The following is a 24943-nucleotide window of genomic DNA, read 5'->3' as shown; positions in this document are numbered from 1 at the left end:
AAAACTATAGAAACTATCATTTATTGAGTACCCATTATTTCACATACTGTGCTAAATTTTTGTTTTACAATTTTTTTTTTCATTTTAATCCTCACAACAACCCTATGAGGTAGGTATTATCATCTTTTACAAATGAGAAAACAAGCTCATAAAAATTACATCATTTGTTCAGTGTCATAGAACTATTCACCAGTGAAGCTGGGACATGTTGCTGAGCCCGTATTCTTTTTATGGGATCTACAGGAAAAATGCAATTTCACTGCCCACCACAGATCACCTGGGAGTGGAGGCTGCTGTCCATGCTACCGTTGATAAGGATGCATTGAAGCTGACTTGATGTTGGTTTTTATTCCACTTGGCATTTTCCCTAAAAGGATCACAAAAAAAGACAACTGAAGCATGTTGTATAAGCCAAAAAAAAAAAAAATGTGTTCTCTCAGGTTCCTTCCTGCCATCTCTCTTATTATCTTAAAACCTCTGACTCTGGTTGGTAGAGATCAAAGAAAGTTACCTAGAAGAAAGTGATTTGTTAGAATAGTGGCAAGAGCAGAGCATGGTTTCCTGTTCATATTTTTCTGGAAAAGACAGGTAAGCCTGGGGCACTACTATTTAATGCCATAGGTGATAAGGTACTGTCTTACTTTAGGGTTTCACTCCCCGCCTCCCACTCCAAACAGTCTACACAAAATCACTGCTTCTTGCATCTGACTTTCTCCAAACTGTTAGTAATATTACTACATAGGCTGGGAATGTGGCTTAGTGGTAGAGTGCTTGCCTAGCATGCATGAAGCCATGGATTCAATTTCTCAGTACCACTTAAATAGAAAAAGTCAGAAGTGGGCCTGTGGCTCAAGTGGTAGAGTGCCACTTTGAGCAAAAGAAGCTCAGGGATAATGTCCAGGCCCTGAGCCCCAAGACTGGGGAAAAAGAAGTCAGGCACTAGTGGCTAATGCCTGTAATCCTACTCAGGATGCTGAGATAGAAGGATCCTGGTTCAAAAACATCCCAGGGTGGATGCAGTGACTCACACCTGTAATCTTAGTTACTACAGCTGAACAAGGTTCAATGCCAGCCCGCACAAAAGGACCTGAGACTTGTATCTCCAATTAACCTCTAGAAAATGGGAAGTAGGGCTGTAGCCTTGAGCTGAAGAGCTCAGGGACAGCATCCAGGCTGAATTCAAGCCCCATAACCCACAAAAAAAAAAAAAAAAAAAAAAAAAAAATCCCAGGCACAAAAGTCTGTGAAACATTTATCTCCAATTAACTACCAGAAAACCAAAAGTGGGGTTGTGGCTTAAAATGCTAGCCATGAGCTGAAGAGATAAGAAACAGCACCCAGGCTGTGAGTTCAAGCACCATGACCTTCTATTGTGAGCACAAGAGAAGGCAACAAGCCAGGTGTTGGTGGCTAACATCTATAATCTTAGCAACTCAGGAGATCTGAGGATTGTTGTTCGAAGCTGACTGAGGCAGCAAAGTCAGTGAAGCTCTCTATCTTCAATTAATCACCAAAAAAGCTGGAAGTGGAGCTGTGGCTCAAGTGGTAGAATGCTAGCATGCTAGCTTTGAGGGAAAAAAAAAAGCTCAGGTATAGTACCTAGGTCCCAAATTCAAGCTCTAGCCCTAGATCTGGCACCCAAAGAAAGAAAAGCAAGCAAGCACAAGCAAGCAGGCAAGAAGCCAAGAGCAACAGACAGTAATAGGAGAATACCTATCTACTTTTCCTATGTAGGAAAAGATCTGTTTGTCAGCTCCTGATTTACCCACCAAATGGTTTTAAGATATGACTATTGATTTCTCTATACTAAGTAAATGGGACAGAACAAATGAAACAGAAGTGATGAGGGTGGGAGGCAAGAACAGTTTCTGCTACTCAAAGTTCTTTATCTGGTGTTTATTATAATCTATAGTGAGGGATTTTTGTTGTTGTTGGGTTTTGTTGTTTTTTTTTAACTGCTGAAAATTGTTTTCTGAGTTTTGTTTTGTTTTTTTGGGGGGTTATGGGGCTTGAACTCTGGCCCGGGCACTATCCCTGAGTTCTTCAGCTCAAGGCTATTGCCCTGCCCTTGAGCCACAGCCCCACTTCCCCTTTTCTAGTGATTAATTGGAGGTTAAGAGTCTCCCAGCTTTGTATTGCCCGGGCTGGCTTTGAACCGACATCCTTAGATCTCAGCCTCAGGAGTAGCTATGATTACAGGTGTGAGCCACTGCTCCCAGCCATTTTTTTTTTGCATTTAGTCGCAATATAGAGGAGAAAAGGGAACATTTTCAGGTCTGAGAATACCAGGGACCCAGTTAATATACTTCATTCCTATATATTTGCTCAACCACTGCCACCTTACCTGGTTGCCCTGCTTGGGCCATTTGCACCCCACTAAGCATTGGCTGCTGCTGGCTTGGAGCACCTGCCATCTGTACTTGCTGCAGTCCTGAGGCTCCTGCAAGGATTGCCCCAGTTCCTGGCTGGCCTGGCTGGCCAGGCCCACTGCTGCCTGAAGGTCTCCAATTAGACAACCCCTTCCCAAACGCAACAGCTGCTACCAAGGCATTGGTGTCTGCAGGGTTAAAAGTCTGCTTGTTTGGCCGAAGACCTGAAATAAAAATAGGTATCCTGAAATATGTTTCTGGCTCTGAGCTGAATTTAACAGCTAAAAGACCAGTGATAATTGCCAAGACTTGAAGTTCTGACTTCAGTAGCATCTAGACTCCTGTATAGCTTAGGAAGGGCCAGAAGATTCCCAAGTCTATCATTGAGTCTCCATCCCACTTTGTCATTTATTCAATGATTGGCCTTAAACACAAAAGGCTTAAACCCACAACATGGAAGCCAACCCTTCCCTAAGCCATTTATGTTTGTGTCTTCACTCCACCACTCCACCTGAACCACCACTCCTATCCCAGTGATTTTATATACTGCTCCCTGTTTTGCCCCCAACCCCTCCTTACCTCCACTCTCTGATTCTCGCTCCTCTTTACTGATTTTTTCCAGAAGGTTTGAGCACATTTTATTCAAGCTCTGGATTTGCTTCTGTAACACAAATTTGATAGTGATTAAGGTAAGCAGAGCATGATTATGTGCTGTTTCACAGACAGGCTAGGTGTGATGAGCTGTGCATCCCTACTACATTGGAGTGGTCAGAGCTTTCTTCTTGTGATAGGACAGGGATGGGGGCAGCAGGGCAGTGACTCCATCCAACCTGAGCTACATCAGCACCAATTCGGGCAGCATCTGCTGTCAGTTGCTTCTCTTGCTCTTCAACTTCTGGATCAGGTTTGGTTCTCAGATGGTCAGGGACCACCTCATGGCTGAAGACAGGTACCCGTCCTTCAGTCTGCCGCTGTAACACAAACTCCACTGAGTGTAAGAAGATTGAGCCTGATTTCCACAGGCAGGCAATGTATGTTCATGCAAAACACAACGTGAGACAGAGTAACTAAAGCTTCCTAAGACACTGTCCCATTCAATTCTTGTAACCCATCTCTATCACACCTAAGGGCAAATCAAACTCTCTCTCTCTGAAACATTTTAATTAAAGACTGGAATAGACAAGATCACAAAAGGATAGACCTTTCCCCCTCAAATAGGAATAAAAAAAAGATATTTCCTTTGCCTTGGTGACACAGCCTCAGAATTTTTAGAGTATTTCAGAGTGGCTCTCTCACTTGTAGAAGAAAAATCAAGATTTCTAAAATACAGTCCTGGCTTCTTTTTGTGACACACTACCCCACATCCAAAACTTCCAGAATAATCAATCAATAATTGTGCTCTAAATTTCCATGTAAGAATTTAATTTTCCAAGTTGGATCCTTTTCCTCTTCTTACCATGAGATCTTCATCCCGGTCTGGAGACAATACTAGAGGTATGATGACCTGATTTCGGAACAGTGGTGTCTTCTCATGCTTCAACACCTTGTTCAGAGTGTTCAACTGTCCAGACAGCAAAGCAAAGCTGTCCAGCACAGAGGGCCTAGCAATGGCAAAAATACATCAGACTGTTCTGCTCTTTCTCTGTCCTGTAATCTTAAAAACATCCCCAAACAACTAATAGCCCTATGACTACTAGTCGAGATGAGAACCAGATTAACTAACAGGAATAGAAGGTTTGAAAAAGAGGGACACCCATTCAATTTCTGACACAGATGTAGACAAAAAGTAGTTGACTGGTTTGAGAACAGTGGCAAAACAAGAATCATGGCTATACAGTTACAAGTGAAAATTGAGAAACTAGATAAAAGCTTTTATCCCAACCAAGAAATAGTATCCACTATTTCAGAGGAGGTTGGATGTTAACATTCAATAACATCTGTGGAAACAAATCCAGCATTAATAGAGTTAAGATAGGGGCTGGGAGTGTGGCCTAGTGGTAGAGTGCTTGCTTAGCATGCACAAAGACCCGGTTCAATTCCTCAGTACCACATACATAGAAAAGTTGGAAGTGGTGCTATGGCTCAAGTGGCAGGGGGCTGGCCATGGGGAAAAAGCCCAAGGACAGTGCTCATACCCTGAGTTCAAGCCCCAGGACTGGCCAAAAAAAATTAATTAATTAAAAAAAATAGAGATAAGATGGCTTCCACTGAAGACCTTACCAAAAATCAAGAAATACCAAAACCTAGAAACAATCTGTTTAAAGAAACAGGGCATTTACTTCTTTCCCATTGAGGCTATAAGCCAAACTATGCATTAAATGTTGTGCAACTCAACTCTTTCCAAATCAAAATAGGTTTGATAAGTGGTTACATCACTGTACATGTCCTACCCACCAGGGGGTCTTCCCCCACCCATGGAACCCTCCCTGGCATGCCCAGACAACCCTTACCAAGTCAGCCGGTCATACTCGTTCTCCAACTTGTAAATGAAACTCCCTAGTGAATTCTTCAGATCAGCCACTTGATTGAGCAGTGCATCTAATGATGCCTCAAGCTGCTTCTCCTCCCTCTGCATCAATAGTAACAGGCTGGTTACCCAGATAAATGAGTGTAACACATTCAGAAGAAAGCTGAAAAGCTATGTTGTTTTCTGTCTTTGGCATTTGTGGTACAGTCTGCATCAACCCTGACCTCAGTTCTCCTATCAACTAATTTCCCCCACACCCCTGCCAGTCCTGGAACTTGAACTCAGCACCACTTCTGGCCTTTTCTGTTTAAGTGGTACTGAGAAATTGAACCCAGGTCTTCATGCATGCTAGGGAAGCACTCTACCACTAAACCACATTCCCAGTCCTAATTTCTTCTCTCTTAACATTTCTTAATCCAGTCAAAGCATTAGGTATAGCATTAGATACACCTTACTCTGCTTCACTGATAAACACTTGTCAGAATGAATTCCTAAAGTTGTTAATCCAATGAGTATCTCTGAATGATATGTACACCATCTTTCCCTGCCTTAGAATATGCCTTATGGTTTTTTTCTGCTTTGTAGTACTGGGGTTTGAACTCGTGGCCTTGTGCTTGTTGGGCAGGTCCCCTATTTCTTGAGCCACTGCCAGCCCAGCTGATTATTCTTGTCAAGCAAACAGTCTCTGCAAAATCTGTCTATATCATAGATACATTCTGAACACTAGCCCTATACTACCTCTCAGCTCTTTATGCTTAGCATTGATTCAGTCCTCTCCCTGACGACTTAATGTGCACTGTGTTAATATTTTTGTGTTTCTTTCACAAGCTCAGCTGATCCACAAATATTTACCAAAGCCTAGCACCAGTGGCTTACCTCACCTAGTCACCCCACCTACGTGGTCATGTCATGCTACTCAGGCATCTGAGATCTGAGAACTGACATGTACAGCCAGCCTGAGCAGACAAAACTGCAAGTCTCAAGTCCAATTATCCAGTCAAAAGCTGGCAGTGGTAGGCCTGGAGTTTGGCCTAATGGTAGAGTGCTTGCCTAGCATGCATGAAGACCTGGGGTGGATTCCTCAGTACCACATACATAGAAAAAGCCGGAAGTGGTACTCAAGTAGTAGAGCACTAGCCTTGAGAAAGCCCAAGGACAGTGGTCAGGCCCTGAGTTCAAGCCCCAGTGCTGGCAAAAAAAAAAAAAAAAGCTGGAAGTGGTGGTGTGGCTCAAATGGTAGAGCAATGACCCCCATCGGGTGGGAAAGGAGAGAGCTGATTTGGAATATATATGAGGCTCTGAGTTCAAACCCCAGTAAGACATTACCAGGTGCCTACATTGAAAAAAACAAAAACTAAACTAAGACAGCCTGGACAGCCTGTATGTGTTGCTTATCTCTAGAAAGTCTGAAAGCTGAAAGTCTGCAAATCGCTTCTTTGACCTACATTATCTGCAGTCTCCCATTTGATGTCAGTTTTTGTTTTTTGTTGTTGTTTTGTTTTTCGGTCCTGGGACTTGAACTCTGGGCCTGGGTGTTGTCCCTGAGCTCTTCAGCACAAGGCTACCGCCCTACCCCTTGAGCCACGGCAGCACTTCCGGTTTCCTGGTGATTAACTGGAGATGAGAGACTCCCGGACTGGCTTTGAGCTGCGATCCTCATATCCCAGCCTCCTGAGTAGCTAAGATTTCAGGCGTGAGCCACCACGCCCGGCTTATGTCAGTTCTTCACACTTAACGATTATTTGGGCACCAGCTGAGAAGAACGATGCAAAATCATCTTGCGAACCCAATCACAGCGCCTGAGAGGGACATGCTTCTGGGTTCCAGCCACGGCTTCTTTCCTCAGCTTCTCTCCCTATCACCCTTGTAGCCAACAGCCTAGGTCTGTCTGCGTCAGCCCACCACTTTCTTCACCTGTCTTCCCTGGGGCTTTCATGTGTTTTCCAAATGGCAGCCCGATCCTCTCTCACTCCCCGGCAGGCTGGCGCTGCCTCTTTCCTCCCGAGTTAGTTAGTTCGAGCTGTGTCTTGTGCGGTCAGTCCCCATCTCTCTCGATCCCGAAGGTCCCGCAGCTCTAGGTCCCGTAGGCCTGGCCTTCCGGAACAACCCCCCCCCACACACACACCCCGCTCCCTACCCTCCGCAGCCACTAGTTCTACCCACTGCGCTCAGTTCCCAGTTCTTCACCCTCCTCAGCCAAGGTTAACGAGCTGCCAGTAAAATCAACTAGGTTCCCCTCTCACCTGCATCGTAGCCGCCTACACGGCCGCGGGGACCTCCACTTCCGGTTTCTCGGTCTTCAAGCCCCTCCGCCGGAGAGCTACATCCACCAATCAGAAAGCTCGGAACGCGGGCTTCCCAGCGACTTCCGGTTCCTACTGGGTGCAAAGGTCAGAGGTCAGGAGAGGCACAGCCTGCCGGGGCCGGGCCGGGCCGGGCCTGGCCGGTGCTGGTGGTCTGTAGGATGGCCTCGGAGCGCTCGGAGCCAGAGGTGAGGGTGGGCGGACGGGTGGGAGGGGGAACGCCTCGCTGGGCCCCAGACCGGAGCGGGGAGGAACCGAAGGACAGGTGTGGCGTCGGCCTCCAGCCGCGTAGCCCCGGTGGGGACCTGCCGGGCCCGGAGAGCCGGACCTCACTGCCGGCGATTTCCTCCGGGGACTAGAAAAGTTACTCTTTCTGTTTCCTTGACTGCGGCTTCATCCTAGTCGCCAGCACGTTGGTCTCGGGATAGTGGTACTAACAAAACGTGTGTTTTGGTTAATTGTATAAATACTCCGTCGTACAGATGTGTGCAAGGAAGGTGGCAATGTTGACTCTCATTTCCAGAGAAGAACACTGGAGCGTCCAACGAAGTACCAGCTGAGACCCCTTCACTGCGAAATAGACGCTGGGTTTCTTAGCAGATTGGAAGGGAGGAAAACAAATCTCAGATTGGCTGTAGATGCCCAGTACTACAAGAGAATTATAGCATTTGATGGGAAGGGCAAGGATTGTGTATGATGATACAGAGAGTGGCCATTACTCTTTGAATCCTTACCTCATACCAGGTATCATTCTAAGCACTTCACTGATATTTCTCTCAATTCTAAAAAAGCATAACCCCTCGTTTTCCAGTGGGGGAGGGAAACTGAGGCACAGAGCTATTAAGAGTGGCTCAGGAGGCAGGATCTGAGAATGGATGTTCAGCCTGAGCAGGAAAGTCAGTTGATACTCTTATCTCCAATTAGCCTTCAAAAATCCAGAAGTGGAGCTGTGGCTCCAGTGTAGAGTGCTAACTTTGAAACAAACAAACAAACAAAAAAACAACTCAGGAAAGGTACTCAGGCCCTGACTTCAAGCCTGGGACTGGCTGGAGGTGATGTTGGGAGGTAGGGGCACACAGACACCAGCTTGGAAAAAAAATAACTCACAGTTCGTAAGTTATTAGGGTTAAGACTGGAGCCGGTGCAAATAAAGTAGTCACAGGATGGCAAATGTCTAACTTAATGGTGTGTATGAAACACCCAACATTGAATATGGTTGATTGTTGATAGTAAGAAATTACCCTAAAAGAATCAGACATGTTCAGAAGGGTGATAGATTGGCTGTCACATGAGAAATACCAATATTGAGAAAAACTGAAAACTTTATTATTTCTGGGCTGGGCATGGTGACTCACGTCTGTAATCCTACCTACTTAGGAGACAGATCTTGAGGATCAAGGTTCAAAGCCAGCCTGGGCACAAAAGGACCTGAGACTATTATCTCCAGTTAACCTCTAGAAAAAGGGAAGTGGGGCTTGGCTCAAGGGTAGAGTGGTAGCCTTGAGCTGAAGAGCTCAGGGACAACAACCAGGCCCAGGGGTAGGGCCATAGCCTTGAGCTGCGAAGCTCAGGACGGTGCCCAGACCTAGTTCAAGCCCCATGACCCACAAAATATAAACAAACAAAACAAAAAACAACCATATTATTTCTGAATGGGCTAAAATGAAAATCTGTGGGGTGAATAAAACATGACTTTTAGGCCAGGAATTTGACCTAGTGGTAAAGTGGTTGCCTAGCACTCAGGAATCAAACCTAGGTTTAATTCTTCGGTATCACATATATAGAAAAAAAGCCAGAAGTGGTACTGTGGCTCAAGTGGTAGAGCTCTAGTCTTGAGAAAGCCCAAGGACAGTGCTCAGTCCCTGAGTTCAACCCCAGGACTGGTCAAAAACACATACCTTTTAGGCAAGTGGTCTAAAAAGCAATACTGTTGTACAGAAAATGAATGTAAACCATATATGTAATGTTAAATATATAAAAGGAGTAGGTGACAGCTAAAATTTATAGCATTTGTTGAAAGTGTTTTTGTTTGCAGTGCTAAGGATTGAACCCAAGGTCTCCTGCATACTAGGCAAGCACTTTACCACTGAGCTACATCCCCTTTCAGTGTTTATTAAATTCTTAATTTGGATTTCTGAAAATTTTATCTCAGAATGGGAGCCAAGAATTCTCCTGGAAATGTGATTGGGGGTGGGGGAGAATGCAAGAAATTTTAAAAGGAAAGTAGCTTAGAGGATGTTAGGATCCTAAAAAATGGGCATAGTAAGATATAAGAAATCATTCATTTATCAAATACTTAAGATGTTTTGTGAGTGCTGCTATGAACTCAAAATTGTGCTAAGTATCAGGATGGGCACATGGTAGTATAAGACTGGTATTCTCTATCTTTATGGAATAAACAGTAAATTGGAAGTGGTATAAAAGAGTGAATGAGGATGTTTAAAAGGTTTTTTTTGTTTGGTTGTTTGTTTTTTGCTTTGGCTAGTTCTAGGGCTTGGACTCAAGAGCCTAGGCACTGTCCCTTAGCTTTCTTTGCTTAAGGCTAATGCTCTACCACTTGAGCAACAGCTCTACTTCTGGCTTTTTGCTGGCTAATTGGAGATAAAAGTGTTATGAATTTTCCTGCCTGAGTTAGCTTCAAACCCACCTGGATTCCCCCATCTCAGCCTCCCAAGTAGTTAGGATTACAAGCATGAAGCAACAGGTTCTCACATACTTAATCATTTTTTTAAATTATTGTTATTGTAAAGGGTGGGATTTCAGTTACATAAGTTTACTGCCCGGGCTGACTTCAAACCATGATTCTCAGATCTCAGCCTCCTGAGTAGCTAGGATTATAGGTGTGAGCCACTGGTGCCTGACTTAACAGGTTTTTTTTTGATGGGGGGGTCATGGGGCTTGAACTAGGCCTGGGTGCTGTCCTTGTGCACTTCAGCTCAAGGCTACCACTCTACCCTTGAGCCAAGTCCCACTTCCCTTTTTTCTAGAGGTTAATTGGAGAAAAGAGTCTCAGGTCCTTTTGTGCCCAGGCTGGTTTTGAACCTGGATCCTCAGATCTCAGCCTCCTGAGTAGCTAGGATTACAGGCGTGAGCCACTGTACTCAACTAGTTGTTTAACAGTTTTTAACCAAGGTATTTAACCCAGTTTGTTAAGAAGTTAGGGAAGGAGGGCTTCTTGAGGGAATGGCATCTTTATTAAATATCCAGTACTCATAAAGTCCTTGTGAAGTAGGCACTATCCTAGCTGAGGCACAGAGAGGTTTATCTGTATACCAACACTACATATCTATTGAAAGTGTAGAACAACATCCTCCATATGCTAGCATTAGAGTGCATGCTTTTACCTGAGCTTTGATGGTGTGGGTGTGTGGGATTGGTGAAAGACTAGATACGATTGATTCAGTTTAGGGCTGTATTGGAAGTTGAGGACTTTGGCATAAGTATAATGATAAAGAGGCTTCAGATCATCGGAATAGGGAGAGGTATACATTATTTTGTGCGAGTCTGAAGCCCGAACAACAGTCATGGGCTAAAAAAAATGGGTTCAAAAAATCAAGCCAGCTCAGGCAGGAAAGTCTCATGGGAGACTTTTATCTCCAATTAACCACCAGAAAACCGGAAGTATCATTGTGGTTCAAAGTGGTAGAACACTAGCCATGAGCACAAAAACTCAAGGACAGGACCCAGTCCCTGAGTTCAAGCCCCATGACCACCACCAACAACAAAATAATAGTAATTCAAACTTTAATCTCAAAGGCTCAAGAGCAAAAACTAGAACACGACAAGCTAATGAGATGGACCATATTTCATTCATTCTGGTATCCATGATATGCAGCCCAGTGCCTGGTAATGTTTTATTTACCTTGCTATAAATGGTATGTGGGCCTCAATAAGTATTTCAAAGAATGACAGCCTTTTTCTTCCATTGTACTGACTGATCCATTTAATTGTACATCCTTATGAAAATATTCTTATCTATATGTCATCAATGAAGAAATTGAGATCTGAAAAAATTAACCTGACAAGAATAGCAAGATAGGGCTTGGAGTTTGGCCTAGTGGTAGAGTGCTTGCCTATCATGCACATAGGAAAAATCAGAAGTGGTGCTGTGGCTCAAGTGGTAAAGCTCTAGCCTTCAGAAAGCCCAAGAACAATGCTTAGGCCCGGAGTTCAAGCCCAGGACTGGCAAAAAAAAGAAAGAACAGCAAGATAGCAAATAATAGAACAAGATTTGCATCCAAGCATCTGACTCTAAGTATCTTTTTGTCTTCTTTGCCAGACTGCTCCAAGATTTCAGATTCAAAAGGAATTCATAGTGGATACTTGAAGTTTTATATGAATGTATATTTTTATTTTATTATTATTATTATTATTATTATTAAGTAGTTGTAGAAAGAGGTTACAATTCCACAAGTACAGTATAAGTATATCTTGATCTATGTCACCCCTTCCAACAATGTAGGTGTTTTGAAAGCACAATTAATTTGAGATTTCTTTCTTTCTTTCTTTTTTTTTTTTGGCCAGTCCTGGGCCTTGAACTCAGGGCCTGGGCACTGTCCTTGGGTTTTCTCAAGGCTAGAGCTCTACCACTTGAGCCACAGCACCACTTCTGGCTTTTTTTCTATGTATGTGGTACCAAGGAATTGAACCCGGGTCTTCGTGCATGCTAAGCAAGCACTCGATCACTAGGCTAAACTCCCAGCCCTAATTTGAGAATTCTTAAGCACTAATAAAGAAATAAACCTTTGAGATGCTTGTTAAAATATGATTTTTTTTGCCATTCCTGAGCTTGAACTCAGGACTTGGGCACTGTCCTTGAGCTTTCTCAAGGCTAGTGCTCTACCTCTTGTACCACAGCACCAGTTCCAGCTTTTCTGTGTATGTGGTACCAAGGAATCAAACCCAGGGCTTTGTGCATGCTAGGCAAGCACTCTACTACTAGGCCAAACTCCAGGCCCCTTCAACTCTTTTTTTTTTTTTTGGTCATGGGACTTGAACTCTGGACCTGGACGTTGTCCCTGAGCTCTTCAGCTCAAGGCTCCCTGTCTTACCCCTTGAGCCCCAGTGCCACTTCCAGTTTTCTGGTGGTTAATTGGAGATAAGAGTCTCACGGACTGCCCAGGCTGGCTTTGAAGCTTGATGCTCAGATCTCTGCCTCCTGAGTAGCTATCAACTCTTCTATTTAATTTAATGTTTTATTATAAAGATGATGCACAAAGTGCTTACAGATAAGAAAGGTAAGGAATACATTTCTTTTTGGACAGTATCACCCCTTCCCTTGCTCTCTCCCAGTTTCTTTCTACTCTTAAGGAAGAAGTGGATATTTGTCACTTAGTAGATGAGCTTTACTCATTGATTTCTGAGCTTTATACGCAGTTAAAATTTCATTTTCCTCCTATTAAATATTTTGCTATGAAGACTGAATTTACTTATGTTAAATACCTAGTATAAGACTTATTAATGATCTGCTATGTTCTTACTAAGTACCAGGTACTGTGTGGGCACTTTATATGTGTGATTCCTTGATCCACATAACAGCATTTTAGATAGGTATTAGGATTACGTCTGTTTTACATCTGAAGTCACGGAAGCCTAAAGAGGTTAAATGCCTTTTCTATCGTCTCCCAGCTAGCAAGTCAGACTAGGTTGACTCAATCAGAAATACTTGGACCTAACCTCTACAGAGTACTGTTGAATACATTTTAGGTGTTCAGTAGGTATGAATTCCTCCATGCCTTGTACTGTCAGTTTTGTCCTTTCTCAGTATCTGCTTTTGTGTCTTTTTATTTTTGCCTTTTTATCTTGGAGAAGAAAACTTTCTTTATCCTCATCTGTTGCTTCTCTGCTGTCTACAGTCTGGCATCAGACATCAGACACCCTTTCTTATGGCTTTTCCAGAGCTATTTCAGTTTCTCTGTGCATAATATCTCATTATCTCATTTGAGGCAGGGAGAATCTTCCTTTCAGCATTAATATTTATCAGCAGTCAGTCACTGGCTTCTGTTCATGTCCCTTTCTTTTCTTTTCTTTTTTCTTTTTTTTTTTTTGTCAATGGTGGGACTTGAACTCTGGGCTTGAGCCACAGCACCACTTCTGATTTTCTGGTGGTTAGTTCGAGATAAGAGTCTCACATACTTTTAGTTCCTAGGCTGGCTTTGAACCGCAATCCTCAGATCTCAACCTCCTGAGCAGCTAGGATTACAGGTGTGAGCCACTATGCCCAGCTTCTGGTCATGTCTTTGCTATACTGTTTCAATGCTTGCAGCTGATATACTTCCCCTCACTGTCAGGAACACAAAAGGAAATATGTGTGACTTGTCAATAACAAGCTAGAGTAGGAAGTAAAGCTAGTAGAATGATGGTCAGTTGACCCTCACTTCCCGTGAGCAGTGGGCAGACTGGTCTTCTGGGATTTCAAGATTGGGAGATAAAAAAACCTTACAGAGGGAATCAGAAAGCTGCTGATTGGTAAGTCAGTGGACTGGTAAAGGCCTGCTAGAATTGGCACTGCTGGTAAGGTTGCTTCATGTCACTAGTACAGCCGCCATGGTTATATATGTTGACTAAGGAAAATGTCATATTCATCCCAAGTCCAAGCTTTGGCTGGCTCCAATAGTGGAGACAAGGATATGAGGAAGGGAACTGAGCTGAGGCTCATGGGATCATTGCAGTCAGTTACCACCTCTGAGGCTATAGAGGGAAACAACTAAGAGGCATGTGAGTGGAGATTATGACCCATAGACACCTAATTTGAAATACTGTCTTGGGAGGCTTAAATTTGTATTATGAAGGTTTCTTCAGTGCCTGCTATGTTCAAAATGTGTTCATATATTGCTGTATGCTGTACTGCTATGTTCATATATTCATTTAATAGTTATATTTATGGAACATTTAGGGACTTACTGGTGTCATCTTTTAAATCAGTTTGCCAAGTATGAGCTCAAAAGCAGAACAAGACACAGACTGTATCTTCAAGAATTTATAGGATTTTTTTTTGTTGTTGTTGTTGTTGTTTTTTGCCATCCTGGGGATTGAACCCAGGGCCTGAGCACTGTCTTTGGGCTTTCGTAAGGCTACAGCCTACCACTTGAGCCACAACACCACTTCTTTGTATTTGGTACTGAGGAATTGAACCCGAGTCTTCATGTATGCCAGGCAAGTTTTGCCACTAGGCCAAACTCCTGGCCCCCTCAAGTGCTTATAGTTTGTTGGAGAAACACACGTGTGGAAGCAGTGTGAGAAGTTCATTTTATCTGTATGGAGAGAGTTGAGAGTTGACTTGCTGGGAGCAACGTGGATGATAGCAGGGATAGACTTCACCTTTGCTGTTGGTCTCACGTTACAGAGTCTAAGCTTCTTGGCAGGTTGCTTGCATAAGATCTGTGTACATGGGGAACCCAGTCCCCTTTATTTTTAGATATACTAATGTCTGTATCCTTAGGTGGAAGAAGCTGGGCAGGTGTTCCTGTTAATGAAGAAAGATTATCGAATCTCCCGAAATGTCCGCCTGGCTTGGTTTCTCAATCATCTGCATCAGACTGTTCAGGCCACACCCCAGGAGTTGCTGGTGAGGCCTACAGTAGATGACATAGAAGAGGTTATCTCACAGGATCTAGTTTTTCAGAGCCCTGACTCTTAAGGGGGTCCATGTCTGGGAGGGACAAGTGACTTTGACCATAAGGGAAATTTGTTTAGTAACTTTACCACATAGTGGGAGAGAGGATATATGGTTGGTTTACTGGAAATGGAGCCAGTGGTGGGTCATTTTGGATATAAAAGATAGATCTAGAGAGTACTTCATGAGCATGATTTCACTTGATTCATACAATCACAGCACTAAAGTGCTGGAATTAGGATTATTTCCATTTTTACAAATAAGAATACTAAGTCTGAAAGAAACAAGGTGCCTTTTGTGTGTGTGTTTGAGTGGGGACGGTTCATGGGGCTTGAACTCTATTCCTGAGCTCTTCAGCTCAAGGCTACCACTCCACCCCTTGAGCCACAGCCCCACTTCTGGTTTTCTAGTGGTTTATTGGAGATGAGTGTCTCACGGACTTTAGTTCCCCAGGCTGGCTTTGAACTGCAGTTCTCAGATCTCAGCCTCCTGAGTAGCTAGGATTATAGGCGTGAGCCACTGCACTTGGTGGACTATGTGCCTTTTGTATGATCTCACAACTAATAAGTGATTGCTTTGGGGTTCAGCATAGAATATGATGACTCTTTCTGACCCTTTTCTCTTTTTCTCCATCTTAATTGTCAGCTTCAGTCTGAACAGGAGTTAGAAGTCCTCAGTGTCCTTCCCCCTGGGTGGCAGCCAGATGAACCAGTAGTCCCAAGGCCATTTCTTCTGGTACCTTCGACCCAGGTTACCTTCCTGGCTTGGCAGTATCGCTTTGTTATTGAGCTGGACCTTAGCCCATCTACTAGCATTGTGGTGAGCCCTTGGAAAGTGGTGGTGGGAAGGAAAGATGGAATGGGATGGGATGGGACGAGAAGTTTTGGGGGAGGTAAAACAATATTCCTAACCTACCATTGTAGGAAGCAGAAAGGCTTTATAAAGGAGTGGTGAGCATCCAAAGACAGATTCCACTGCACGTGATGCACTATTCTGGGGTCCTGCTGACCCACAGAAACTGCCTGTTCCTACTTAAAGCTGCCTTTGATCATCCTTGAGAAATCTTTCTCTGCTTTGCCCTCAGGATGATTCTACAGGAGAGATCCTGTTTGATGAAGTTTTCCATGCACTCTCCCGCTGTCTAGGAGGGCTGCTTCAGCCCTTCCAAGTGCCTGGATCTTGCATCAACTTCCAGCCTGAAATCTACGTAACTATACAGGCCTATTCCTCAATTATTGGCCTGCAGTCCCACCAGGTATTGTATCTTCTAAGTTTCTACCTTCAGAGCACATTTCTGTTAGTCTATTGGACCATATCCTTATCATTCGTAACCAGTTCTCTGTTTTCTCATTCCCATGAGTGAGTCCCTCCCCTTGAAAAGAATCAGTTTCCCTGTTTTTTGTTTGTTTGTTTGTTTTTTGCTGGTCCTGGTGCTTGAACTCAGGACCTGAATACTGTCTTTGGGCTTTCTCAAGGCTAGTACTCTACCACTTAAGCCACAGCTCCACTTCAGCTTTTTCTGTTTATGTAGTATTGAGGAATCAAACCCAGGGCTTCATGCTTGCTAGGCAAGCACTCTACCACTAGGCCACACTCCCGGTCCCAGTGTCCCTGGTTTTAAAGAGCCTTCTCATGAACTTTAGTTGGCATTGATTGGACAAAATACCTTCACTGCGAATCTCTGGGTCTGACCCTTGGGTCTCTTTTTTGTTTCTTCCCCAGCTTCTTTAGTTCTATATGATCTCTAATGTGCTGGTCCAAGGAAATGGTCTTTTGTGGTAATTTTGTTAATTTGAGCTACTATAGATCCACAGAAACAATCTCTTTTTTTTTTTTTTTTTGCCAGTCCTGGGCTTGAGCTCAGGGCCTGAGCACTGTCCTTGGACTTTCTCAAGGCTAGAGCTCTACCACTTGAGCCTCAGCACCACTTCTGGCTTTTTCTATATATGTGGTACCAAGGAATCGAACCCGGGTCTTCGTGCATGCTAGGCAAGCACTATAACCATTAGGCCAAACTCCCGGCTGAAACAATCTCTTTTAAGGACAGAGAAGGTAACTTTCTGAGAGACTTAGAAACTGTTGGTATAATGCTGACCAGGTAGATAATGACAGCTTCTCTGTCACCCAGACAGGTGATCACAATATACTCCTTTTGGATAATGGCCAAGTTTGTTACAGAAATCTCTGTTTTTAACTTAAATAATCATTGGCCCAGTTTTTCCTCATCGAGTCTTAGCCATCTTCAACTCATTGGTTAGGGACTTGCCCCCATACTATTTCTGATATCTAAACTCTCAGCCATTAGTTAAGAGATGAATGCCAGAAACAGCCAGAGGCTCTGAAATTTTAGGATCAGTATATACATACTAAGTCCTAGGACAGTGGCTGCCAGCCTCTGCCCAAACTTGAAGTGTTCTCCTGTTACAGCCATTCTTAGCCTGGTATTTGTGGGCTACTTCCTGGATGGAGGCCAATCTTTGAAGGTATTGATGGCCAAGACAAAGAGAACATAGTTATTAGTTAATCACTCAAAACTTGGTTCTGCTTGGCAAACAGTGAAGCCTGATTTATGCCAAGCCCAAGTTAGTTCCCTGGCGACAGAGAAATCATATATTATCCTTGTTCTAGTAAAAGGAATTGAGAGCTTGTAGGGAGAGACAGATATTAAAGGAGATGATTTCAGTTGAGTGTTACAAGGTCGTTGGTAATTTTATGATTCAGATACTCTGGGAACATCAGAGTTGGGAAAGCCAAAGAGAAGGCTTTTAAAGCAAAGCTACATTTGAACTGAGTCTTGAAGAAAGAATTCAGATTTTCTGTTTCAAGAAGGGGAAACAGGCTTTTCAGGGAGAGAGACTAACAGATGCAAAGGCACAGTTGTGAACCTATACCCTCAGTCACAGGTGTTTTAGAGAGATATATATTATTTGATTAGAATAAAAGTTTGAATATGGGAAAGTAGTGCTAAAGAGGAGACTGGAAACATAAGTGGGAGCCAGGTATGAAAGATAGAATGTCATGCTATAGACTTTGCCCTTTATAGTGGGGTTCAGTGCAGTGGTAAGAACACTGGATAATTGTGTATGCTTCTTGGCAGTACTACTTTCTTGGCTGTGTACCTTTAAGCCAGTTACTTAGCCTCTCTGACGTCTATATCTTTTTTTTTTGTCAGTTGTGGGGCTGAACTCTGGGCCTAGGCGCTGTCCCTGAGCTCTTCAGCTCAAAGCTTTCTACCACTTGAGCCACAGTGCCACTTCTAGTTTTCTGATGGTTAATTGGAGATAAGAGTCTCACAGACTTTAGTGCCTGAATTGGCTTTGAACTGCGATCTTCAGATCTCAGCCTCTTGAATAGCTAGGATTACAGGCATGAGCCACCAGCTACCTGCTATATCTTTTCTCCAAAATGAAGGTATTAAAAACACTTGTATTATAGAGTGGTTGAATTAGTATTAGTCAAGCATTTGTATCAATGCCTGCCACATAGAAAACATTCAAATGACAGCTATTAAAATAATTAGCTTGGGGCTGGCAGTTTGGCCTAGTGGTAGAGTGCTTGCCTAGCATGCACATTTTACTCTTTTGAGCAGTATGGATATGAATATTTTTCTCACCTTGTGGCTCTGGTTCCTGGTGCTTCTGTTTGTATGTGTCCTTCCCACAGCTATGCAGTGGGGCAATGTCCACTTTCTCTGGCTGTCCCCATTTGCCTACATGGGTAGGAATAAGCAGAAATAGGTTCAGTAGATCAGAGGAAGTGAGCATGTGGTATAGATGATGGGGAAGAGGGGCAAGATCCTGGGCGCCACCAGCGGCTGCCAGGTCCATGCGCAGTATACTTATCCACATTTGAAGTAGAAGGGAAGGAGCCCATGGAGAAAGAAACAGAAGGTTAAGATAGAATGGCTCTAGGAAAAACGTGGAGTAAGAGAAACCTTTTCTTTAGATCTTCAAGGAATATAGCAGACCTCACGGCTGATTTTCAGAGGAGTGGAACATAATACAGCCTCTAGGGTAGGGTGCCAAAAGAGGTGTTCTAGTGGCTGACTTCCTTTTCTCTTTGAAGAGGGCATAAGAGTTACTAAGGGTAAAGGTAAGGAAGGAACTTTCCTTAGGGGAATAAAAGATAATGAATTTAAAGATTAAGATGGCCTCTATATGCAGTGTATTTAAAAGCAATAAAAGAATCAGAATGAAGATTTTGTCTGGCTGAAGTAGAATGATTTTTACAGATGGTATCCTGTAGCCTACAATGGAGGGAACTGGAAGATCTTATGGCTCCCTCAAGAGGGAGGTTGAAAACCCAGGGTAGTCAACCATAATGGGAAGAAAGTTGACTCCAGATTAAGGTGACTAATGGTGTAGGCCCTTGAGCTGGATTACGGTGTACTTGAGCTGAAGAGGAGATGATCCAAGAAGGAGAAACTGGCCTGTGGAGTTATACATTGATCCTACTTGGGTAAGAGTCAGGATTGTCTGGAGGGAGCTATGGAAAATAAATAGAGCAGAGGTAGAGTATCTAGTATACCTCTTCCCCTTCACTGTTCTACCCCAGACACCTTCACCTCAGCCTGTCCTTTGTGATTGTCAGGTGTTGGTCCAGGGCTGCCTCTTGGATCCATCCCAACGGGAGGCATTTCTGCAGCAGGTGTATGAGCAGCTCTGCGTCTTTGAGGATAAGGTGGCTACCATGCTGCAGCAGCAGTATGATCCCCAGAGCCAGGTATGTGGAAGACAAAAGTGGTATAGACCATTTGAAAATGCCTCTAAAAAGAGCCTGAGTAGAACAAGTCAAGGAGGGATGTGGGAGTGATAACACTTAAGACAAGTTTCCAGCTAGAAGACAATGACTCAGATATATTCCCAAAACACAGATTTTTTTTTTTTCTGGAAAAAAGTGCAAAGGCTACTGAGTACTAGTGGCTCACGCTTATAATCCTAAGTACTCAAAGTTGAGATCTGAGGATTGGTTCAAAGCCAGCTAGGGTAGGAAAGCATGTGAGTCTATCTCTTATAAATGACATCAGTGCCAGAAGAGAAGCTGTGCCTCAAGTGGTAGTGCATTAGCCTGACAAAAATGTTCAGAGACAGTGCTCAGGCCCTTAAGCCCCAGGCCTGGCACACACACACAAAAAAACAAAAACAAAAAACCAGTGTAAAGGCCATTTATGTGGGTTTTTTTTAGTCCTGGATTTCCATGCATACGCCCATGTGAATCTGAAAGGTGATTATGGGTAGATTTGGTCTCTAGTTAACATTTACCCTCTGGGATAAAGTTACTTCTACTTACTAGGGTGCACTAGAAGTGGCTAGGCAAATGGAAGTTCTGTGTACCTAATGTCTGTAACAGTTATGGTTAAAGATGTTATATATAGTCTGACACTTTGTTTGGACTCCTTTCTGAGGCTCATCATCTAAGCATATACTCCAGGAACGAGCACAGCAGAACTCAGCTGCAGAGTTAGGGGCCAGAGTCTTCACAGGACTGGGCATATGTGACTTGTCAGTGATGGATTGTAAATTCTTGTTTGTTGGTTAGGGGTGTAGCATAGTAGTAGGCCACATGCCTATCATGTGTAAAGCTCTAGGTTCAATCCCTAGCACTGCAACAAATTAATTCTGCTTTTTTGTAGATGGAACAATAACAGTATCAGTCACTTTCTATCTTTTCTATAATTTGGGGGCAGGCAGAAGACCAGTCATCAGACTCTGGGGAGCCCTTGAGCCGGAAGGTGGGAGTCTCCATGGTGACAGCTGATCTTGGGCTGGTCAGTATGATTCGTCAGGGCATCTTGGCACTGCAGTTACTGCCTTCTAACTCTAGTGCAGGTTAGTAGAAGGAATATTGGTGGGAATGGGGAAATGGGTTCAAGAGGGGTATGGGCTATTGGCAAAGCTAAGGGTTTCCCAGGTTCAATGAAATCAGGAAAGAAAATCATTTGCTTGTTTGCTAAATACAAGTTGTACTTCTATACTAGTGCATATCTCAAGTAACTTCAGCTCTGACAACCATTAGTGATCCTAGAGAGAGGAACATCATCTGGGGGCCATTACCAGGAGAGACTGCGCTGGCATCAAGAAGGGGAATAAGAAAGGTGTTGGAAGGGCTGAGAGTTTGGCCTAGTGGTAGAGTGCTTGCCTAGCATGCATGAAGACCAGGGTTCGATTCTTCGGTACCACATATATAGAAAAAAGCCGGAAGTGGTGCTGTGGCTCAAGTGGTAGAGCTCTAGCCTTGAGAAAGTCTTAGGGACAGTGCTCAGGCCCTGAGCTCAAGCCCAGGACTGGCAAAAAAAAAAGTGTTTGAGGTTTATAAAATGCTTGGTGGCTGCCCACTGAGGTCTTTAGGAATCTTTCAGTTGAATGCCTCCCTGTGAGTTTGATCTAGCCAGTACCTCCAGGTCTGAGTCGTATTTTCTGCTTAAGGTATCATTGTGATCACTGATGGGGTGACCAGTGTCCCTGATGTTGCTGTCTGTGAGACACTTCTGAACCAGCTTCGCAGTGGCACCGTGGCCTGTTCCTTTGTGCAGGTAAGGACCTTCTAGGAAGAAAGAAAGAGAAGTAGAGTATCCCACAGAGTCAAGCATGGATTATTACTTTTTTAAATGCAAGATTTCTCAGTGCATATTCACCATAGCAAAGATATGGAACCAGCCTAGATGTCCCTCAGTTGATGAGTGGATCAACAAGTTGTGGTATTTGTACACAATGGAATTCTATGCTGTTGTCAGAAAGAATGACATCGCCCCATTTGTTAGGAAATGGAAAGACTTAGAAAAAATCATATTAAGTGAAGTAAGCCAGACTCAAAGGAACTTAGGCTCAATGGTTTCCCTCATTCATCATAATCAGTAGAAACCTTGGGCTCTACTAGCAGAGATCTGCAATAGAGCAAAATCTTGATACATAAGGCCATATAGTATGAAGCTAATTGAAAGGACCTCCAGGATACCCAAACAAAAGCCATATAATGAATGATTGTTGTCCTTAATGTACTATGTTGTCTCTCATCTCCTTTGCTGTCCCTTGGTTATCTCATATTGTTATAGTATCTCACTTTGTTATCTGATATATTGAATTTATTTGTATTTGGTTATTTGAAATTTGATAGGGAAGGGGGGGAAAACCAAGATGGGTGGGGGTGTGGGGGTGGGGGAGGGAAATGGGTAGCAAGACATGTGAAAGGGTATCAATGTATGTGAATTAATGCACCTTCTATCTGGCAAATATCATGTAACCCTTTTACTAATTACAATAATAAAAAAAAAAGACCAAAGGGGGAAAAAAAAAGATTTCTCAGTGCAGCTGATAATATGATTAGCTGGGAAAATGTGCTAGGTCTAGAGCGGGGTAGGTGACAGTGGTAGGAGAGGACTTTTCCCCTTTTCTCCTTTCCTTAGGATTTGGAAGACAGCATGTTACAGTAAAAAGAAGAGAAAGTCTGAAAAGTGAGTCAGTTCCAGCCCCACCTGTCTCATTTAGGCTAGTTATCATTGCTAACCCAGCTCAAACTAAGCAAAGGAGGGAGGGAAGGCATATTCAGAGAATTGTACCTTATTTAGTTTAGCAGATTATAAGAAAGAAAGCATTGAGGGGTAGGCATAGGCAGAGCATAAAAAGCTGGTTCTGTCATATTGAGGTTTATAAAATGCCTGGGGGACAGACAATGAGATATCTGCATAATTTTATGAATGACACAGAAGATGTTATGAAAGTCACTAATTGGGTTTTGCTGCTGGATGAAGAACATCAATAGTGGCAGGACACTATTAATTACAGGGTCCAGAAAAGAGGATTAAGACTTAAATTTCTAGAATTAAAGCTAAGAAGGTTCAGAAAAAGAAGTAGCATCAGTATGACTAGAAAAGCTGGGTGTGGCACAGGCCTACAACCTAACACTGGGAAAGCTGAGGAAGGAAGATTATGCATTTGATGCCAGCCTAGACTATATTATAAAACCCCCATCTCAAACATCAAATGCAAAGAAAAGGACATATTAGTATACTTACCTGGCAAGCTTTACTGTCATATTCTGGTTTTGTTTTTGTAAAAATGGTTAACTTTGGGCCAGGAGCATAACCTAGTGGTAGAGTGTTCACCTCGCATGCATGAAGCCCTGGGTTCAATTCCTTGGTACCACATACACAGAAAAAGCCAGAAGTGGTGTTGTGGCTCAAGTGGCAGCGTGTTACTTTGAGCAAAAAGTGTCCAAGGACAGTGCCCAAACCCTGAGTTCAAACCCCAGGACTGGCAGGAAAAAAAAAAGTTTAACCTGCTCAACCACTCACGTGTGGCTATGACTAGTGAGTGTGGTTCATCCTTGTGGTTATTGACTGTGGTCATCATAAGGTGATGTCATATGGTGACGACCACCTGTGTGTAGTTAGTTATGATCACCTGCATGTGGTGTTTACCTTTAAAAGTTCAGCCCCACTGAAGCTGGGGACTGCTCTATCAGTCCGAAGGTGGAGAGTAGCCACTACACTGCCATTAAAATGACTCCTCGGTTGGTTCGCTGAGTGCTGCACTCTATTATTGGGGGTTCACATTCTTCCAAGTTAGCTGGGATATTACAATTAGCAAAATAGAAAGAGACAGATGAGGAAGAAAGAAGGACTACTATTGTTTCAAACTTTCTGACTTCAGCAATAACTGGGTCACAGGCAGAACAAACAAGTAAAGCTGTTAGGATAGAGTGAATGCAGGTGTTGCATGCTGTGTTTAAAATGCCTGTAGGTGAACATATTAGCAGATATGGAATTAAGCTAGTCTGAATCCTTGCTCTAGTTACTATTAGCTTGTGACAGTGGACACATCACTTCCACTCTAAGTTGGATTCATTTGTAAATGAAGGGTGAGATGATACATTTAGAGTACAGAGCATATAATTATATGTTAAACAATCACCACTCCTAGTAATTACCAGTTGGGTATGCAAATTCTGATCCAGGAAACAGTAGGTGAAAGGTAGATGGTGAGAGCATTAATGTTTAAAGGTTTCTCACAGGAAGAGGAAGCAGACAAGAAAAGGAATGGAACTAAGTCTGAGAAGAATGTGGAAATTCTAAAGTGAGAGAAGTCAAGAGTTTCAGCAGAAGAGAGTAGTTAACATGTTAAGACACACAAGAAAGATCAAGTAGGAAGAGGAATTTGAAGTGTCCTCTAGATTTGGTAGTTGCCAAATCACAAGGAAGTTTTTCTGAGGCATTTCAGTGATGCGGTGGTGAGGGAAATGATGGCTCTGGATAAAGGAAAAGGAGGTAGAGACACGTGTTGATGAAAGAAAGTAGGCTGGCTGGGCACTGGCGGCTCATGCCTGTAATCCTGGCTACTCAGTAGGCTGAGTTCAAAGCCAGCCCAGGCACAAAAGTTCGTGATACTCTTATCTCCAATTAACTACCAGAAAACTAGAAGTGGTACTGTAGCTCAAGTGGAAGAGTGATAGCCTTGAGCTGAAGGACAGAGCTTCAGGGATAGCACCCAGGCTTAGATTTCAAGTACCAGGACCAGAAAAAAAAAAAAAAAAAAAAAAAGGCTGTTTAGATCAAGTAGGAAACAAGAGAAAGAATGGTACATAATAGAATTATTTTGTTTAGCTCCTTCTCAAAAGTTAAACATGATTTTGAGAGGCCATAGTGAAAAGGGGTTGAAAGTAGGTAATGAAAAGGGATCTTGATAAAATCCCTAAATTGACAGGAGGCCCTGCCTTGACAGATAGATCAAGAGATTCTTTTCAGAGCAGGAAAGTGTTTTCTTTTTCTGAGAAAGTTTAGTGGCTATCAGATTGGTAGAGTACCTAAGTTCAAACCTGCAAATTAAAAGAAAAAAAAGTACAAGATAGAAGGTGGAAGTGAAGTGAGTAAATTCTACTACTGGCCTCTGATTTCTCCAAAAAGTAAGGTGACAACGAATATATAAGGAAGTGAGACCAGCGTTAGGAAGAAGAAATAGTCCTCCAGACAGCCTTGAAGAAATAGCTAGGTAGAGTGTCATGTTTTAATGTGATATCAGCCTATACAAGTATAGGTTTCTTCATTAGGACATCATTGTCAGAATCAATGTAAAGGTTGTGATACTAGTTAAGAATTTGAGGTAGAATCAGAAAAAGTGAAGTGGACTAGGGACTTGAGAACGATGTTTATGATAAATGTTGCTTGGATATAGGGTTCAGGCTAAATTGAGAAAGG

The 24943-nt window shown here is 43.1% G+C and overlaps 2 protein-coding genes across 3 annotated transcripts in view; one reads left to right on the top strand and one right to left on the bottom strand.

Moving 5' to 3' along the window:
• On the bottom strand, positions 1 to 7140 carry Med8 (mediator complex subunit 8). Of its 2 annotated transcripts, none has more exons than XM_090335043.1 (7): positions 7080 to 7140; positions 4820 to 4938; positions 3826 to 3970; positions 3200 to 3340; positions 2949 to 3030; positions 2345 to 2593; positions 1 to 367 (listed from the first exon to the last, which is right to left on the bottom strand). In XM_090335043.1, the coding sequence occupies exons 1-7, from the start codon at positions 7083 to 7085 to the stop codon at positions 303 to 305; spliced, it is 807 nt and encodes a 268-aa protein (XP_090191169.1). In that variant the 5' UTR covers positions 7086 to 7140; the 3' UTR covers positions 1 to 302. The 2 variants fall into 2 exon arrangements, with proteins under 2 accessions (XP_090191169.1, XP_090191170.1); XM_090335044.1 differs by having other exon boundaries at positions 4820 to 4957; positions 7080 to 7124.
• Positions 7141 to 7244: 104 nt separating this feature from the next.
• Positions 7245 to 24943, top strand: part of Szt2 (SZT2 subunit of KICSTOR complex) — a 62102-nt gene continuing 44403 nt past the window's right edge. Inside the window, exons 1-7 of the mRNA XM_090335040.1 lie at positions 7245 to 7327; positions 14581 to 14706; positions 15400 to 15573; positions 15839 to 16009; positions 19345 to 19476; positions 20441 to 20582; positions 21180 to 21286. Of these exons, the coding sequence (XP_090191166.1) occupies positions 7301 to 7327; positions 14581 to 14706; positions 15400 to 15573; positions 15839 to 16009; positions 19345 to 19476; positions 20441 to 20582; positions 21180 to 21286 (879 nt within the window). The 5' untranslated portion in view covers positions 7245 to 7300. The remainder of the gene's footprint in view (positions 7328 to 14580; positions 14707 to 15399; positions 15574 to 15838; positions 16010 to 19344; positions 19477 to 20440; positions 20583 to 21179; positions 21287 to 24943) is intronic.

The sequence above is a fragment of the Megascapheus bottae genome, chromosome 6 (assembly GCF_031878675.1).
Source record: "Megascapheus bottae isolate mThoBot1 chromosome 6, mThoBot2.hap1, whole genome shotgun sequence".
Classification (NCBI taxonomy): Eukaryota; Metazoa; Chordata; class Mammalia; order Rodentia; family Geomyidae; genus Megascapheus; species Megascapheus bottae.
This window is presented reverse-complemented; position numbering and strand designations above follow the sequence as displayed.